Below are 19,734 nucleotides of genomic sequence, written 5' to 3'. Positions count from 1 at the left end.
ATGTGCTTCTCTCCACAATAAGCCTTGCCTTTAAAAAAAGAAATATAGTTAGTATATGAAATTGATAATATTTATATAAAAGAAATATAGTTCAGCAAAATCCACTGACAAAGTGACTTACATTTGATGCTATATATATGTGTGTGTGTGTGTGTGTGTATATATATATATATATATATATACCCTTCTATACCTATAGTGCCCCATGGGTCATGCCTCCAAAGAAGAGAGAAATGTGTTCCCTTCAACTGTTCTACAGGTACTACAGTACTACAGGTACAAAAGTACTAATTACATTTAATCTGAGTGTAGCTATCTCCTATTGTTGTTTTCATTTATATTATTATAATCATTACATATACTATTTTCCTGGTGGGTTTTTTCATTCTGTATCAGTTCATAAAGCTCTTAATGATTTACCAAACAATAATATTCAATTACATATTCATGTGCCACATCTTGTCCATTTTTCCTCAAATTGACTGGCACCTACTCTGTTTCCACCAAAAATGCCACAGTGGTTTTAACTGCAATGAATATTACTATTATATTAATGTATTGTCATCATATTATTATACATATTTTATTAGGATAAACAATGTAGTTATAATAATATGTCATATTATCCAGAATCTCAATGTACTATGCTTTCTGTAATGGATGTAGATATTAGCAGTAGAAGGAAGGCAATTTCTTATCCATTCTGTTAGGTGATCTTTCCTAGTGCACAGATAGAATGAAGAGGATTAGTTTAAATGTAGTTTGCAACCCAAAGGTTTGCAAAAAAAATTTATAGCAGAATGGGTGAGAATCAAAGTTTAAAACTTCTAAAGGAAAATGTGTGTGCTGTGAGAAATGAAAATATTTAGGGGAAGTGCACATAAATAATAAATTTAGGTACTTGTAGCCTAGAGAATTATCATGTTAACATAACAATTATTATTATTGTAAGTTGGGGTCTCTGCTGTCATTCATGTTATCATAGTAAAACTCTTATTCCTCATACTGTTTTTAAAAATCAATTTGCATAGTATGAAGATAATTCCCAGATCTCTCTTTAGCCTAACTTGTGGCTTTGAATAATGTTGGAGAAATTTACCCAGAAATTTTTCCTCCTTCCATCCATCCCAAATATGAATTTCCCCATTCTATTCCCTCTATTTCACCTGTTCCCTTTAGGCTTTAAACTTTGGATCCCAGAGAAGAGTAGAAATGGCTTCTGAAGACTCACTTTTTAGCCTGTGCTCCTTCTTCCTCAAAGACATATCTGAATGCCTTAAGGCTACTTCAAAATCAGCATGATATCAGAACTTCCCATCTTTTCTCTAAAACCTTTTCATTGGTCAGTTTTTTGAAAGCTGCAGTCACTTTAGTTTCTTTGGTCTCAACAAGTCATATGTAAGGTCATAGGTTTAGAGCTGGAAGGAACTTTAGAAGCAATCAAACCCAACCCCCTTATGCCACAGATGAAGATCTGAGATCAAGAAAGGTTAAATAACTTGTCCTCCATTACACAGACAGTAAGCAGGTCTCAGATCCAAACCCAGGTCCTTTGACAAAGTTTCATACTCTTACTACTCCCTTCCCCTCTTGCTGTTCTGGTCTATTTCCTTATTTATTTTAATGTTTTTCTACAGCAAAGTCTTTGTGTGCATATGTTCAACCCTCCTTTGTCCAATCTAGACAAAAGGGAATTTCATTTGAACAGGATATTCATCCCTTCCTCCATATTTGCCAATAAGGAGTTCCATACCACTGACTCTGCCTTCCATTGGTGTCTGTCAGACAAAAATGCAGGTAGGTCCCAAGTCTGCCTCTATCCTAGGTACAGAGCATTGAACTCTTCAAGGTGATGAAGCCCGAGGGCTTATATCAACTCATGACAAACTTTCAGAGCTCCTAGAATGTGTCAGTTGATAGCTGATTCCTTGGAGGAGCTTTGCCTTAATCTGGGCAAAAAGTTTCCTGAGTTTAACTGTCCTGGGGTTTCTTCACAGGAGTTCTCTGGGGCTCTTGGACTACCTTGGACTTCCTAGCTGGAACATTCTGAGGCTGCTGGAGCTGAGAGGTCTCCAACTGCTATTTGACTCTTCCCAGTCCCTTTGACTGTGACTCCGGTTTTATTAATACCTGAAAGTTTTTGAGTGGCTTAACTCTAGTTTCTCTATTTTATTTCTTAACCATTATTTGAACTGACCTTTTTTTGTTTTATCTTCTCTGGAGTACAAGGGTGAGATTTGGGCTACTTTGCTCCTATTCCCTCTCTATCTTGACTGGATTTCCCACTCATTTCTTTTCTTTCTTTTTTTCCTTTCTTTTCCCCCCCAATCAACAAAACTTTATTTATTGCCTACTATGTGCCAGGTACTATGCCAGACAATGGAGATAAAAAACAAAACAAAAATGAAAAGTCTTTGCCTTCAAGCAGCTTACATTCTATTGGGGGTGGAAGAATACAACAGGTATACATATAAATATATATATATAAAATATATTTGAAATAAATATAAAGTTGTTGGGACAGAATGTGGAAAGGGAGAAGAGGCCTCAGGAAAATACTCATGTTGGAGAAATCTACACAGAAATTTTTCCTCCTTCCTCCCATCCCAAATATAAATTTCCCCATTCTATTCTTTCTATTTCACCTGTTCCCTTTGGGCTTTAAGCTTTGAATCCCAGAGAAGAGTCCTTTCTCAATCATCATCCATTTCTGCCATGGTCCAATGACTCCTATTAAACTGGTGGGAGTCTAAACAGACTAAGCTTAGGATAATGATTCTTGCTTTCTCTCTTCATTTTCCCATAGGACTCTTAACTAGTTGGTCAGACAATAGAGAAATAAAGTTGAATAGGCATAATCCTTTGCTGCCAGTCAGAGATGAAGACATTTGTCTGTTTCTTTCTCAACTTTGCTACTTTACTCCTCCAGTGACCTTTTCAGTTTTGGGCCAATTCTCCCATTCCAAAAGGCCTAGTCTCATTGCTTTTTTCTTCTTAAGGATTTCAGTCCTTACTTCTCTAACAAAGAGCTAAGCAGCCATTGTTCTATCCCAGTGCCCCTTTCATGCCATGGAGTATTTGCCAAACCTAGAAAAACTTCTTGGGTTCTGCCTCTAGAAATACCCTGCTCATTTCAGTTACTTCTTTTCATAATCTGCTGGTATTAGTGATGGGACTTCTTCCCTTCACACCCAAAGATATGAAGGAATCTGAGAAGAGGGCTTGGAGTTATTTGTAGACTAATGCCTTTATGCAAAAATATTTGCTATAGTTTGCTTTCAGGTTATTCTCTATAGGATAAACAATGTGATCACACTATGGAAAATCTTTGAATCTTTGAATGCAATAGATTATGAGAGTGGATCAGAGACTGTATGAGGTACTGAGCTGAAATAGTGCATATTTTTGCATTTTAAATAATATTTTATTTTCTTCCCTAGATTAATTTGAGATCCATCTAGGAAAAGATTAATTCATATCAAGGGTCTGGGCTTGCCTGTAGTTCAGTCTAGGTGTTTGTTAGCCGAGTGTCCTCTAGTGGGCAAAAGGGACATTACATGATTTTAGCAAAAATTACATGATTTAGCAAAAATCTTGTCCATGTGCCTGAGGGAGTACTCTAATTCAATGTGGGGCTAAAGGCTCAAATAAAGAGCCAACTTGTAGATAATTCATACACTGCACCCTCTTGCTGGATTATTAACATTATCCTTCTATAGGTTATAGAAATCACTACCAGAGGCTTCATTTAACAGTCAGTGTCCTATTTATTCATAATAATTTGATAGCTTACTCTTACTGTGCTATTATACTAAGCCCCAGGAATACAAAAATAAAATATGACTGTCCCAGATCCTTCCTGCTCCTCACACAGGAATTTACAATCAGATAGAGGAGCTTATAAATCATATTTTGGATCTTTATCTCTCTTCATTAAAGCTTAATCTTAACCATTCCAAAAGACTATGCCAAAATAATTTTCCTTACTATTGACTAAATTACCTCCTCAGACCTGCACCATTATCCAGACCACGTATAAACTTCTAGAAGCCCCACGCTTGGATTTCTCTCTGCTTTCCCTTTTAGTGACTACCATTGACTCCTTCCTCTTTCCAACAGGAGATCTGGAAGGGATCTATATCTCAGGAAAAGGGTTATATCTCCTGCCACTACATTCTGGGTTCTTCTAGATACATTGGTTTTAGAATAGATCAGAGGTGCCACAGACAAAGCCTTTGAGCAACTTCTCACATGTATATCACCCAAAGAAGAGTTATTGGTGCCACTCTTCTTTCCTTAAACTGATTAATATTATGCTCAGAGAGTGTGAACCCAGATCATCAAATCTGCAAGTGACCGACATATCTAAACATGACATGTGTCTCTTCACAGGGCTCCTGTTCAAATTCCCTTCCTTGCCACATCCAACCAGGGTCGACCAGAAGGACAGGACTTTCCTTTGTAGACTCCTCTTCTTCTCCATGGTAGAATAGGTCTGAGCTATTATGGAAACACCCATCCTTTTAGCTCATCTTTTAGATCAGTAGGTAACACCTAGATTTCCAAGGGATAGTTCTGAGTAGCAGGACTGTTGGAAACCTCATCATTTTTGCCAACTCAGTCCCAGGAACACAGCACTGAAAGGGACCTTCTCTTTTATCCTGGATCTAAGTAAACTCTTTGGGGATCAAGGGATCATAGATTTAGAGCTGAGAGGGACTTTAGGGTTGCTAAGCATATCACTGCAAGACTCACAAATGAAAGGTCTTTCAAAGGAACAATTGCTAGACAGTTAGTTAGACAAGAAAAACAAATGGAAGCTAGAGAGGGTTGAAGGCAAAAAGTGCCTGTTTTGGAGGTTCTGAGTGCTCAAGATATCTAACTCAGGTATCATGATTTCCCTACTTACTCTGCCTCCATTCCCATTTGTGAGGCTGAGCTATGAATAAAAATCAGAAATCTATTCCTTCCTAATGTTCAACCTAGAAGTTTGGGCTAATTGGCCTTTTTAGAAATGATCTAAGATAATTTTCCAACCACAGTAGCTGTGGTTATTCTACACTAAGAACATAGAGGAAGAAGTCTGTCTATCTGTGAATGTGAATAAATACACATTCAAAATGAAAAAAAATTGCTCATTAATTAACATTGAAAAATAAATACTTCTGAATATGATGACCAGAAAAAGAGGATTGCATATGAAACTGTGAATCTCTATTACATTCAGATTAGTTTTTAAAAATCCATGTTAAATTTAATATAATACCAACACTTCCCTACTTGTCTGGGCTCCTCCTGAACTTTATTTTATTCTCCTTTGAGTATTTTATAAATACTTAATTGATGTTCCTTTCTTCTTTTCCTTTGTTCTCCTCCCTCCCCCCTTATTATTCTACTAGAGATAATGTGGCATAGTGGATAGAGAACCTTACTTTGTAAGATTTGGGGAGTTTGGGAACTCAAGAAGTCTTCCTGGGTATCCAAAACCTGGTTCAAGTCCTGCCTCTGATTGGCTATGTGATCCTGGGAAAGTCACTAAACATCTCAGTGTTCTAGTCCAGAGACCTCAGACTCAAGGTCCACAGGCAGTGCAGTTGGAATCATACTCAAATGTAATTGGAAAATGTTTAACAAAATAAATAAAAACATAATACAGTATGTTAATTTGTGATTTTGTAAGTTAATATGTGATCAGCAGGGATCCATTTTAATTTGAGTTTGACACCACCACTATAGAAGATAGTCCTTTATTAGGTGGAAGGTTGGGCCAAATGATCTCTAAGTTCTCCCAGTAGGAAGATTTTATGATTACTTTCCCTCTAAATGTCCATAGTTTTGTCCTAAAGTTCAGCCTAGAAGTTTGGACTAATTGGCCCTTTTAGAAATGATCTAAGATCTTTTTACAACCACAATAATTGTAGTTATTCTACAAGGCAATCCACAGCTAGTATCGATTCTGTTCATCCCTCCATTTCTGAGATGCTCTCTCTCCTTAGTTAAATCCAAATGGGGTTATCAAGAAGATAGCCTATTCTTTTGAAGGTTTTTGCCATTCATGGCAATTTGTAATCAGAAAGATTACAAAGAAAGATGTTTTAAACTCCTAGGATCTTTTTTTAGGGGAGAGGAAAAATCCTTATCTATAGACATATTAGATGCAGAAGAGGTCTTGGAAATAAATTAGCCCGATTTCTTCATTTTATAGATGAGAAAAATGGAGGGCCAGTGGGTCTAAGTGATTTGAAAAGGATGACAAAACTAATTGAGTGGTAGACCTGGGGCAGAAACTCAGGTCTTCTGATTCAAAGTTCAGTTCTCCTTTTATTACATCATTCTGAATTTTTATTTCCTTAGTTTCATGATGTATTCCTCAGCCTTAAAAGTAATGTATAGCATTCAAAAAATGAGACAAAATAAACCATTTGGGAAATTTTTTGGAGAATTTCATGTTATTCAAATGAGAGGAGGGGATAGAGGATCAACCTTGGTGCTGGCCAAAATATAAATGAGTGGATTAATGTCATTCAGTACTTGAAATTATGGAATCAGGACAACCTGGGTTCAATGTTTGTTTCTGACATATATTTGCTATGTGGCCATTGGCAACTCAAAACCTTTCAGTGTCTTAGGTAACTAGGAGACTATAAATTGCAGAACTGTTGTTAGATTGATAGAGGACATTTCCTCTTTGGGAGTTCTGTATGATGGTAAAATTACAGATCTGGACAAAAATAAAATTGAGGACACCTTGTTAATATTGTAAAAGCAGCATTGGGAGTAATTGCTATAGAATATAGAAAGGAATAAGTGAGCGTGTGAAAAGGAAATTGCTGCTGTAGGCTGGTTTCTAGGTTAAGTTCACAGGCTCGTAGACCTAGAGCTACAAGGTACCTTAAGAGGCCAAACCCCTCCTATTACTGGTGAAGGAACTGGATAGCTGAGGTTTGAACTCGTGTTCCATGACTATGCTTAGTGCTCTTTATGTGGTATCATGTTTGATAAATAATAATAGCTCATGTTTGCATAGCACTTTAAATTTATACTTTGCTTACATTATCTTATTTGATCTTCAGAAAGACTCTGCATGTACTATTATCATCCTTACTGTACAGATGAAGACACCAAGGATTAGAAAGGTTAAATCTCAACACAGCCAGATTTTGAACTCAACTCCAAGTGCTGCACTCAACCCAGACTATCGCCCTAGGAACGTCTTGCCAGGCTGGACAGCGGAGCTCAAATGAGGATTATCTTCCAGGCATCTTATGAAAGTCACTCATAAGAAGTATCTTTATAGCTGATATAGTGCTAGGTCTCTATGGACTGGGTAAGAAAGGCTGTTCATAGCTGAGGGGCATCTATGTTCATTTGAAAGCCCCTGAGCAGGTCATAGGAGTTAGCAAGAAGGTGGATACCGTGGTTCTAGTACATCTGGACCCAATGAATAACTCTGGTGTGTCAACATTGATGGGGCTGAACTAGAGGCTGTTCAACATAGTGGTAGAATAATTCTGTTTGTTAGCTGGGTATCCCTGGTCACCCTAAAAATCCATGCCTTCTAGTTAAAAGTTGATAAGAAGAAACAAATAATTAAGAGCATCTAAGGCATATGGTAGCTTCCACTTTAAGAGAGAACCCAAAGAGTTTGAGTTTGGTGACATTCTAGAGGCTGAAAAATAATTTGAGGGAGCAGCTAAGTGGTTCAGTGGAGAGCCAGGCCTGGAGATGGAAGGTCCTGGGTTCAAATATGGCCTCAGATGCTTTGTAGCTGTGGGACCCTGGGCATTTAATCCCAGTTGCCCAACCCTCATTGGTCTTTTGCCTTGCAACCAATTATTTGCATTAAATCTAAGACAGAAGGTAAGGGTTTAAAAAGAAAAAGAATAAGAATAATTTGAGGAAGAAACTAAGCATTTGAACTGTTGTATTTACATGGCATCAATGGAATGTCCCCATGGAGTAAGGGGGAATGAGGAGAGAACATTTACTGCTTAAGCAACTATATGCCAGGCACTGTGCTAAGTGCTTTACAACTATTATCACAAAATTAATTTGAGTGACTCCCAGATATACCAAAAGTGGTGTCAGAAGATTTTTCTTTCAGAGATGAAAGACCTTAGAAACCATGTGAAGGACCTACTAGTCAATGGGACCATCACAAAACCTCAGAGGGCAGTTAGGAGGCTCAGTGGATTGAGAGCCAAGCCTAGAAAATGAAAAGTCCTAGTTTTAAATCTGGCTTCAGATACTTCTTAGCTGTGTGACCCTGGACAAGTCACTTGACCCCCATTGCCTGGCTCTCACCACTCTTCTGTCTTGGAACCAATACACACTATTGATTTTAAGACAGAAGATAAGGGTTAAAAAAAAAACAACCAAATACCTCATAGGCTAAATGCTTTGTGCATAGTGGTGGTATAGAAGAGGATTTGGAAGGTCTGGATTAAGGTAAACCAATATACCAGCCTCTTCTCTACTATTTTAAGTCTTTATCACCTCTTGCTAGGACTATTACAATAATCTCTTAATTGATCATCCTACCTTGTCTTAGAGGAAGTTGACCCTGCAGCTAGAACCAGGAAGATCTGAGGTTAAATTCTGCCTTAGACACTTGCCCCTGGTTAAATCACTTAACTTCTCTATGCCTCAGTTTACTTATCTTAAATGGGAATTATAGCAGCACCTCCCTTCTAGGGTTGTAAGAATAAAGTGAGACATTTGCCAAGTGCTTTATAAACTGTTAAGTGCTTTAAAATTTATTTATTTTTATTAACCACCATCACCACCAAAAAACATTTAAACAAATGTATAAACAAATTATGTGCAAGACCACAAACTCCACATTGTTTACAATTTGTTTTATGTAAATTATATATGTAGGCTAATATAAACAGCCTCTGCTTTTGGATCCCTTTGGATTTTAAACCGTTAAAAGTATGACATAAATGCTAGTTATTATAATCGTCTCTCCGTCTTCATGTCATCCCCCAGACAGAAGCCAGGGTGATGTTTCTATAGCACAGGATCGGCCAATTCAATAAAGTAGTGGCCATGTTCCCAGTCAAATAAACACTTCCTTTCAGCATTGAAAACTCTTCACGTTCTGGTTCCGACCTACCTCTAGAACCCTCCCCACACATAGGTTTCATTTGAGCCAAACTGACCACTTGGCTGTTTTTCATCCACAACACTCCTCCAACTTCCATCTTCCCACCATTGTACAGCTTGTCCCCAATGCCTTGCATGCACTCCTTCTTCTTCATCTTTTAGAATCCCATTTCCTTCACAGCTTGGTTCAAGTACCACTTTCTACATGAGGCCTCTCCTCTTCCCTCTAGCTTTTAGCACCTTTCCTCCCTCCCTCCATGTAGCCTTGTATTTATTTTGCATGTATTTAGTTTTTTAAATTATACTTTATTTTTACCAATTACATGTAATACATTTCCACATAAGTTTTCCAGTTATATGATCCAAATTGTCTCTCCCTTCCTTCCCGCTCCACGCCCAGAGCTGGCAAGCAATTTGATCTGGGTTATATATGTACCATATTTTACATATATCTTACTTGTCTACATATAGTCTTCCACAATAAAATGTAAACTCCCTATAATTCCCTGAAGATGGAGAACTTTTTTGTCTGGTGCTTGACCCACAGCGGGTACTCAACAATTGTCGATATGCTATTATTATATTTGTTACGTGCAACTCTATTAGGCACCTACATCTGCGATGTTTCATATCAAGTTACGTTGCTTATAATGTTCACAGATGATCAATTATATCCCATGCAACCTGGCTGGGAAATAAATTCTTCTCTGTCCTTTCAGGATGAGGAATCTGGGCAAGGGTTTGGGAGAGGGCAGTGTAGAACAAGGAGGGAGGTTTAATGTGGAATATGGTAGCAGACTGAGGAGAAACATATGTACTTTAGTGAAATAGAGATGATGGTGGGGGGCAGCTGGGTGGCTCAGTGGATTGAGAGCCAGGTCTAGAGATGGGAGGTCCTAGGTTCAAATTTGACCTCAGACACTTCCAGGCTGTGTGACCCTGGGCAAGTCACTTGACCCCCATTGTCTAGCCCTTACCACTCTTCTGCCTTGGAACCAATACACAGTATTGACTCTAAGACAGAAAGTAAGGGCTTAAAAAAAATGATGGTGGCCTGACATGATACAGATGATTTATTATTACAAGACCTATATGCCAGTGTACTCCTTGGGTGCTAGGTCTAGGAGGAAGTAGATAATTATAGTGCCAAGTGAGAACTGGGAGGGATGGCCAAAGGAGAATTATCAGCAGCAGCAATGATAGGGAGCAAAGCAGGGACTGGAATGGAGGCCAATGAAGAACATCCATGTGGAATCTAGCCAGTACCCTGTGACTTGTTTTGTCATGAGAGATTAATCCCTTTCCCTTGAAGTGGGAGATGAAAATTTGAATTCAAGCATTTGGACTGTTGTTTTTAGTGGGGTTGGCTTGGCTGCTCACAAAGTGAGGTTTGAATTTGAGCCCTTAGGCTTTTGACTGCTTGGTCTAGGAAAGATTTATAATTTGAAAGGCTGCCCATTTTGGTGCCTTTGTTATATTTTGGTTTTCCCCTTTCTAATGTCATTTCAAGTGCTGTGTACATCTCTGTTATGTTTTCAAGAGTAAATTTCATTGAAACAGTAAGCACTGGAGGAGTGCTATTTTTTCCCTAGTGAGTGGAAGCCTCAAGTCAAGATTCTGAATGGATAAATCCACACCAAACCCTTAAGGATAAACACAGCCACTACAAAAGAGGAGAAACTAGGGGAGCAAGGGGGCTAGCTCTCTGAGAACCCAAGCTCATCTCATGTTGGATGGAATGCAAATCCCATGAGGATGAGTACTAGGTTGACAGTCATGCTTATTATACAGGATCTGATCAACAACCCTCTCTTCAGTAATTAAAATTCCTTTGTAGCCAAATATTCTACTTTAACTTTAGCATTCCATGTGGTTCTTTCACTTGAGGCCTATCATGTCACTCTCAGAGCTGGTTGCTTACTTTATATAATATGGGAAGACAAGGTATGTATATAAGACGTCTTACCTTCAAATAATTCCCTCACGTTCCTTGAAATTTTTCACTTTATCATGATTTTTTAAATCCCACCATTAGAGGTTCATTTTTTTAGGTTAACCCAGATTCTTCTTCTAAAATTTATGTGTATTTACCCCAGGAGTGTAATTCTAGAAATTTGTATATTATTAGGGAGGGTGGATGTAGGACACTGATGGGTAAGATTTTGGACAACCAGAGGCAGTACTGAGGTCCCTGATGAGAAGAGAGGAAAGGAGGGAGTCCAGAAAAGAAGTGTGAGATTAAGGGACAAATTTTGTTTTTCCCAACTTTTTCTAGAATCAGTCCTGCTTCTAGCCACTTATGTGGCCAATCTTTCCAAAGAAACAGAAGTTTTGGGGAGTTTTATACAAAAGGATAGGTAGAGAATTATCCATCTGGGAAGCAGCTTTTGAAAGCATAATCTGAGAACAAGAAAAGGTTTCTGGCCTAAAGACTTCCCAAAGGCTAAAAAATAAGGTAGATGGGACAGGGGAGATAAATCAGTGGAGGATATTTTTTTCCCCCAGCACTTAGTACTTTCTCAAAATGTCCTTGCACATCAAGCAGCCCCTTTGCAATAAGAGAGGCTTCATATACCTTTTTCCCTCGAAAAAACCACAACTGAGACAAAATGAGAAGTAGCTACAGTTTAATACAAACCTGCACCAGAACACAATGTGTTGGGGTGTTTCTTGTGGTGGTGTTTTGTTGCTTTGTCTGAAACAGGTGGCTAAAGCACAGGAAAAGTGTGTCCTTTTGAGACTGACACATTTTTAGCACCATAACATTTACGGAGGCAAAAGGAAAGTCACTTGGGTGCCTGGGATGTGGGCTGGTTCCATCTTGAGCCCAGACCATGCCTATCGCCTCTGCTGCTGCTGGAAGGAGGTTTTGGTTTCAGTTTGGTTCTGTTGTTTCTGGGTCAGAGTCCAAAAAGCCCTCATCACGGTACAGACTTAACAGAGACCTACTGTGGATTCCTAGCACTATACAAGCACACACACACACACACACACACACAGTAGTAGCACAATGTTCCCATAACACAACCCCACAAACCTAGAGAGCAGCTAAGGCAAGAAAAACAGCATTTATTCCAGCAAGTACAAGACCAGTTTGAGAGCTGCATTCAATGCAACCAGAGACCATTTTTCATTCCAACCAGGAGAGATAAGAATGTCTTCCGGGTGGCTTTGGGCTCTGTAAAGGGGCAAGAAGGGGTTCAGGGGAAGAGGAGGGGCTGTTTTTTTTTTTTTGACATTTTGGACCACCTCCTGATTTTTCAGCTAGAAGCTTTTGGGTGTGGGTGGGTCATGGATAGAAGGGTCAGGAGGTTGGGTGTGGGGTGGGGGAAATAACACTCTCAGAACTGTAATTATGCTGAGAGAAGGAATATGATTCCACAGCCCCATTTTTCTCCTCCTTCCCCACATTGGGCACTAAATCTAGTTCAAAAATTCCAACATCGGGACTTATATGGAAAAGCTCTCCCCACAAAACTATGTAGCAATTCTGGCCTGTCTCGCTGGCCAGCTCTCTCCTATGCTCTTTGGCATCTGCCCGAGTCCCACTTCAAAGAAATTGGGGAGAAAGGTAATAGTAGTCTTATTCAAGAGACCAGAGCAGCCAGAGCTGGCATCTCTATAGCTTTCTGGGGCTACGTTAGAATCCATTTCCCAGCCCAGTTGCTGTCACTATGTGTTGTGTCCTGACCAAAAATATTGCCTACTTGGCCACCACTTCTATGACCTCCTGTGATCTGCTTTGGCCCCACAAACTATTTGCCTTCTATATTCTTGCCACCAATGTCTTGCTCTCTCTAGTATGCTAGTGAGGGACTGTACTTGGGTTGGGAGTAGAGGTTGAATATAAAAATGCCACAGCAGGTTGGAATTCAGAAAACAGAGCAAGTTTCTAATATTCTACTAGTCCTAGCTTAGACAAAGAGTTTTTAAGGTTTTTTTCGTGGTCATAAGAAAAAAAATTCATGCCCTGTCAACAATTCACTTGGGAGTCCAATTCTGCAAATGATTTTGTAATTATTAGTGAGGACTGGCAACCAGAAGTTGTCTCATGCCTCCTCTCCACAGCAAGGGTGCATAATCAAGGCTGTTGGGGGAATTCTGACAACTTCTGGAGTGGCACTAACAAGGGGGCATTGGTAAACTCCCATAAGGGCTTAGGAACCTCAGTGAGCTCTAACAGATGGAAGACTGGTCTAAATAAGAGCAGAGCTAAAACTAAGTAGTTAGAAAAGAGCCCAAGAAAAGGAGGGTAACTCCTGGCCTGAGGAACTCCTCCTGTCTTCTCTTTTGCCAAGAAAGAACATCATTTGGTAATAGGAGATACCCTACCTCATGTAGCTAATAGGGTCTCCAAAGTGTCTGAGTGTCCCTACTGAAGAGCCCAGTGGTCTTTAGCATTGGAAGGTAGACCCCCCCCCCTCTTGAATTTGATTTCCTTTCAAGAATCCCCTTCATGTTGGGGAAGGGTCTGGTTTAGCCATCAGGAATGTTGGGGAGACAGTTGCAGCAGGTAGGGGTGGTGGTGAGGCTGGCTGGAGGCACGGCTGCAGGTGTCCTATATATGGCCTTACAGGACCCTGTAGCCTAAACTCATCCTCCTCTTCTTAGTGAGAACCTTTCTTCCTCGTGCTTCTTCTCCTTATCTCCCTCTCTTGGGAGGCATACATAGCTCTCACCGGACATAAGGGAGGACAAAAGCCCAGGCCTCTGCCTGAAAACTCTGGTCAGCTCAGGGAGCTCAGTAAGGAGAGGATAAGACCATACAAGTCTGAATTTTTAAAATAATTGATGCCCAGGCCATTCTTACAAGACCAGATTCCTGATTTTGGTCCTTGTGAGGATCTGGGAGCTATGTTCTTATCTACCAGGCTTGGGGGAGGATGGATCCAGGACTTTTTTTTTTTTTGGCCCCTTAACTATCCAGAGGGTCGAATATGGGGGATGGGAGTTTGGGGGCTTGTTCTATGCCTGCCCTGCCTCTTGGGTTGGTGTTGACTGCAGCATCTCTTGAGGATCATGTCTGTCCTCGTTTCTATCCTAACGCTAAGTGACACAAAAGCACTGTTTTTTTTTCCACATGATGCACTAACAAATCAAACCAAACCACTGCTCAAACCAATCGTGCAAAACAAAATCATTTACATGCGCATGGCACAAGGCCTCGCACCAGCTCCCAGCTCTTTCTTCTTGGCTGCTTGTTCTTTGTAAGTGTGGGAGGGTGACTAGAGGGAAAAAGGAAGGGAGGAGGGAGCTGGCAAAGGGTGCATTTGCTTTGTCTGTATAAATGCCTTGGCTTGGAACAGGGACCACTGATGAACTTCGTAACTATGGGGTGGGAAGGAAATCTTAGACATGGCTGGGGAGCAAAGACTCTAGCAGGTTTGGGAATTTGGCTATTTGGGAGGGGGAGATGACAGGAAGGAGCATGGGAAGGGGGAAGGGAGGCCTTTTCTTCTGAAACACTTCTGCCAAAGTGCCCTGGACATTGGCTGGCGAGACTAGGAAGACCACCATTCAAGCTGATGCTTGTGTGAAACACTCAGCCTGAGGCAAGTGTGAGAGTTGGGGCGAGGTTGATGCCTATGCATTGCGGTCAGTGCATAGTGCCGGGTCCTCCCTGGCCCACAGATGCAGCCTGCTGAGGCCAGGAAAGGAAAGGACTATAGCAAGAGGAGCATCGTCCCAAAGTGCTTGTTAGAATTGGCTCAAAGCATAGTGAATGACGTTTCAGACATGTGAAGTGCTCCCAAGTGTCCTGTGTGCCCTCCCTTCCCCCCCCCCCCCACACCTTCTCAGGCGTTGAACGGTCTGGCCCAGCCTCCCCATGCAACCTGCAGTGGTGGCCAGAAGGTGGGCTGCCTAGCTGCTGCTGCATCCTTAGTTGGGAGGCTGGTCAGCATCTTTACCAAATGCCGCTCGACCTGCCTCCGGGGGGAGCGAGAATCCGAGCCGAAGCTCGCTTTGGAACATGATCATCGATTTGAGAACCTGTAGGGGCAGAACAGGAGAGGGTGAGAAGCTGCTAATCTTGCTGGAGGCCTTTCACTTAGATTCTTGTCTTCCATTAGATTGTAAGCTTCTTAAGGACAGGGACCATTTCTGCCTCTTTTTGTATCCCCAGAACTTAGCATGATACTTGACATATAGTAGGCACTTAATAAATGTTTATTACTGATTCACTTGGATAGGCCATTTAGGCTATTCTATAGATCTGCCCTGGCCTGAAGGCATATTATTATAAATCTTGACACCCTGGAATTTGGATGATATGTATAAATCTCAAAGGTCTGAACAGGCAGGGACTCCTCTCTTGAGAGGTGTCTGCTGACATATAAAATCTGTTTACCAAACTTCAAAAAGTTCTTTTCATTTCAAAATTCTTTCATTGTACTGAGAAATGAATGAGTAAACCAGATCCTAAAGCTCCTGGATAAAGAGATACTAGGAATTATTACTAAAAGTGATCTTTGAAACTCAATGGAATCAGTTAAGTTCTTGCTCTAGGCTGCTAGCACAAGACTGATACTTAGATCATTGAGAGGACCAGGGAATAGGTATACAGATATCTCAGAGCTAAATGGGTTCTCAGAATTATAACTTGTGTTCAATAATTCTGTCTAAAATTTCCCTGATCAATGGTCATATTAGCCTTGGCATAAAGACTTCCCAGGTGAAGGAAGCCAGTTCATTCTACTTCTATATAGCTCTAATGTCAAGAAAATTTTCCTGAAATCCAACCTCTATTTGCCTCTCAGTGACTTCCTTACACTGTTCCTAATTCTACCTTCTTTGGCTAAGCCAGCAGGTCTAATCTCTCTTCCATGATAGCCCTTCAAATTCTTGAAAATGCCTATCATGCTTTGCTTGAATCTTCTCCAAGCTAAACACCCTCAGTTCCTTCAACCCCAGTTCCTTCAACTAAATCTTGTAGGGTAGAGTCTCTAGACCTCTTACTTTCCTCATAGTTCTCTTCTGGTGTACTTTCAATTGTCTGTGTCTTCTCTCTATCTTTTTATCTTGGGTTCTGCCCAGAAAGAAGGGGATTTGCTGACTCAGAGAAGAAGGGTGAGTACCGAGGGTCTATTTCCTTTTGGGGAGAGAATGGAAGCAACCATGTGATCTGCCTGTGGAAGTTTGCTTTTTACAATTTTGGATGAATTAATCCAATGAAGCCCTGGGGTAATTGGTGGTTCTGGTAGGCAAGTAGGCAGGAGGAGATGGATAATCAACATGCCTTGGGACCTTTTAGTTGGGCTATACAATCAGGAGAAGAAACCATGAAATATAAGGGACAGTGGCAAACATTTTGAATCTCAAATAAAGCACCATTCCTACTCCTCTCACCCCAGACTTACAATGGGGTAGGCATTTGGCATTCCTCTCCTTATGACTTGTGGTAGCAGTCAGCAGTAGAAACTTAATGCCCTGCCAAGAGGATTTGCATCCTTTTTCATGCCTCTGACATGGTAATATAATGATACAATGCAGACACTATGCAGAGAGTATAAGGAAATCCTTAGAAAATAGAGGTTAAAGACTCCTATTACTCTTGAGAACAAAATAGACAATGGTTATAACTAGGTAAATGAAAAGACCTCCAAAAGAAAGTTGAACTCTGAGTAATAGAAAAACTAGTGAAGGGGAGAGATCTTGAGACAAACCTCTTCCTTCACAGCAGAGAGGTGGGGGGATGACTGGGATAGAATATCATTGTCAGACAAAGTCTCTGTATTGGATGTTTTTGCTTAAAAAAATTTTTTTTGGTCACAACTGAGGGCTCAATATAGGTGGTTGGGAAATGACTATGATTATTCACTAAATGACTAGTCACAAAAATGTGCATATCTCTTTGATTCAATAATATGCCTATACTCCAAAGAAATCAAAGAAAGAGGGAAAGGACTCATATGTAAAAAAATATCTATAGTAGTTCTTTTTGTAGTTACAAGGAACTAGAAACTAAGGGGTGTCTATAAATTGGGGAGTGACTGAACAAATTAGAGTACATGAATATAATAAAATGGTATTTTGCCATAAGAGATGATGAAAGGGGTAGTTTCAGAGAAATCTGAGAAGACTTAAAGTATAAAGAATGAAGTGAGTGAAGTGAGTAGAATCAGGGAAACAAAACAATAACAATAATAACAAACAACTTTGAAAGACTTAAGAACTCTGATCAATGCAATAACCAAACATGATTCCACAAGGACTGATAATGAAACATGCTACATGGACAATTTGGACATCTGTTTTGCTTGACTATGCATATTTGTTATAAGGCTTTTCTTTTTCTTTTTCAATGAAGGTGAATGGAAGGAGTAAGAAAATAAATGCTAGTTGACTGGAAAATAAAATGAAAAATTCTAAAAAAGGAAATGACTAAGATGTAAAGACAGAGTCAAGTTCCTCATCTGTTAATTTAGGAGTTGTACTACATGATCTCTGAGGTGCCTTTCAATTCTAAATATATTAAACTATGACAATAGCATTGACAGAAATATTTCTTAAAAAAGGAAAAATAAAAGGCCTCTTCTATTCCTGGGTCAGTGGATCAGATCCTTCCTTAATCCAATTACCATCCTACTACAGTTGGTGAGATTCTAGAAATGAAGTCATTCTAGAGGTGAAGTGTACAGTTGTGGAACATTGGGAGAGTGGTACTCACTGTCCTTTTTATAGAAGAGATGATGGTGGATATAGCCCCTTCCAAGGCAGAATAATTTGTAGGTCTTGGCAAATTTTATAAACTTTGAAATCTCTGCACTTGCCATCATGTTAGAACATATGAAATTTTAATCCTTGCCAAGCAGCAGCTCAGGGGATAGATGGCAATGGAACCCTATTTCTCAAGAGATGAAAGCTTCTGGAGGAGAAATTGGACCCAGATATTCCAAGGATGCCTGGGATTTTTCAGGTTGCTCCAGGTCAGGACCAGAGTATCAGAAAAATAAAAAAGAAATTGGAACTCATAAAGAAAAAGAAAAGGAAATGATAACATCTTTTCTATGGAGTCAAGGAAATCTAGGTTATTTTACTCAGAATACTCCTCAGAAATATTAAAGGAGTGTCCAAAGTAGAAATTCTCAAATTTTTAAAAAGAAGAGTAAACTGCAGGAAGAGGCGGTGTGTGTGTGTGTGTGTGTGTGTGAAAGAGAGAGAAAGAGAGAGAGAGAGAGAGAGAGAGAGAGAGAGAGAGAGAGAGAGAGAGAGAGAGAGAGAGAGAGAGAGAGAGAGAGAGAGAGAGAGAGTTGGGGGAAGGGGAAAGAATCAGAAATGAAAGATCCTAGAGAATAAGCAAGAGCCAGAAAATTGGTGGGAGCAATTAAGAGATGGGCTCCCAGAATCCATAGGAATCAGGATGATCACCAGAAGACCCCAAGTCAGTACAGTTAGACTTTGCTGTATACATAGCCCTCAAGAGAATGGAAAGGAAGAGACTTGCTGGGCTGAGAATTTCTAGATGTTGGTCCAAACTTTGCAAAGTTTCAGGTAAGATCTGGAGGTCTTGGATCTATCCAAAAGAGCCCTCTGTCTTCCTGATTTCAGCATTTGTCTAATGCAATTATCTAGCTACAGAAGAGCTATGAGAGGTAATGTGGTATAGTGGTTGGAGCTGGGCTTGGAGGCAGCAAGCCATGGCTGGGTTCAGGCTTTGGATCCACATTGGCTGTATGATGCTGGGCAAGCCACTTAATCTCTTAAGGTCCCAAGCAACATTCTAAGACTATAAGCCATAGAGAAGGTGGTCAACTATACTAACAAAGGGAATTAGTTCCTTGGGAGTTCCCTAGTCACAAATCCAATTGTCCCCTTGCTTGCTCCAAAAAAATACTTCCTTATACTATTCTGATGCTCACTATCATAGTGTGGGGGAAGGGATGAACAGGTACCTCAGGCACAGTTTCCTACTACCTGATGTAGCTGCATCAGTCTCTCTTCTTCCCTCTGCCCTCCTCCCTCCCACCCTGTCCCTCCCTGGGACCCAGGGACTGACACCCACACTGTGCTGCCCCTGCTCTTACCAGATAGGCTGAAGCTGGACTCGTGAAGGTCCCTCATGCCCCCATGTCGAGTGACTGGCCGGGTGGGAGTGTCTGCAAGTGGAGTTCCCATCTCTTTTTTCCCAGCATGCACAACCACAGCTACATCCCCCAGGTAGGGAGTACGGTCCACTCCCTTAACCTTTAAGCTCTAATAAAGGGGTGGGGGTGGGGGAGAAAAAAAAAGACAACACCATCAGAGCCAAGTGGTTCGACCTGGGGTTTCTTCCAGGGATGTTCTCATTGGCTGACAGAGTACTGTATGCAGCCACACTCACTCCATTTTTATTATAACTCTATGTAGCAAAGGATTTATATTTATATATTTTGATTTCTAAGAAAGAATTTCTTTTTGTCTCCCTGAATTGTGGGTGTGTAGAGAAATTACCTGGCTCATCCCCAACACTAGAGAACCCCAAGGATAGAGTGGGGGCACATAGCTTCTGGAGGTATTGGAAATCAAGAAACTCTGCTAATAGAGAATTAAAACCAAAGAATACAGATAGCAGTTCATACACATTTCTGTTGCCTAACATCCAAATGGCAATGACACCTATTGCTGTGGTAAATTTGTTCTGGAAAT

General features: G+C 40.3%; 1 protein-coding gene across 7 annotated transcripts in view; it reads right to left on the bottom strand.

The window, feature by feature from the left end:
- Positions 1–11,718: 11,718 nt before the first annotated feature.
- DPYSL5 (dihydropyrimidinase like 5) overlaps positions 11,719–19,734 on the bottom strand; it is a 133,994-nt gene continuing 125,978 nt past the window's right edge. For all 7 annotated transcript variants that reach the window (XM_007475963.3, XM_007475966.3, XM_007475965.3 and 4 more), the window contains 2 exons: positions 19,134–19,302; positions 11,719–15,099 (listed from right to left, as the gene is read on the bottom strand). In XM_007475963.3, coding sequence (XP_007476025.1) covers positions 15,014–15,099; positions 19,134–19,302 — 255 coding nt within the window. In that variant the 3' untranslated portion in view covers positions 11,719–15,013. The remainder of the gene's footprint in view (positions 15,100–19,133; positions 19,303–19,734) is intronic.

The sequence above is a fragment of the Monodelphis domestica genome, chromosome 1, assembly GCF_027887165.1.
Source record: "Monodelphis domestica isolate mMonDom1 chromosome 1, mMonDom1.pri, whole genome shotgun sequence".
Classification (NCBI taxonomy): Eukaryota; Metazoa; Chordata; class Mammalia; order Didelphimorphia; family Didelphidae; genus Monodelphis; species Monodelphis domestica.
This window is presented reverse-complemented; position numbering and strand designations above follow the sequence as displayed.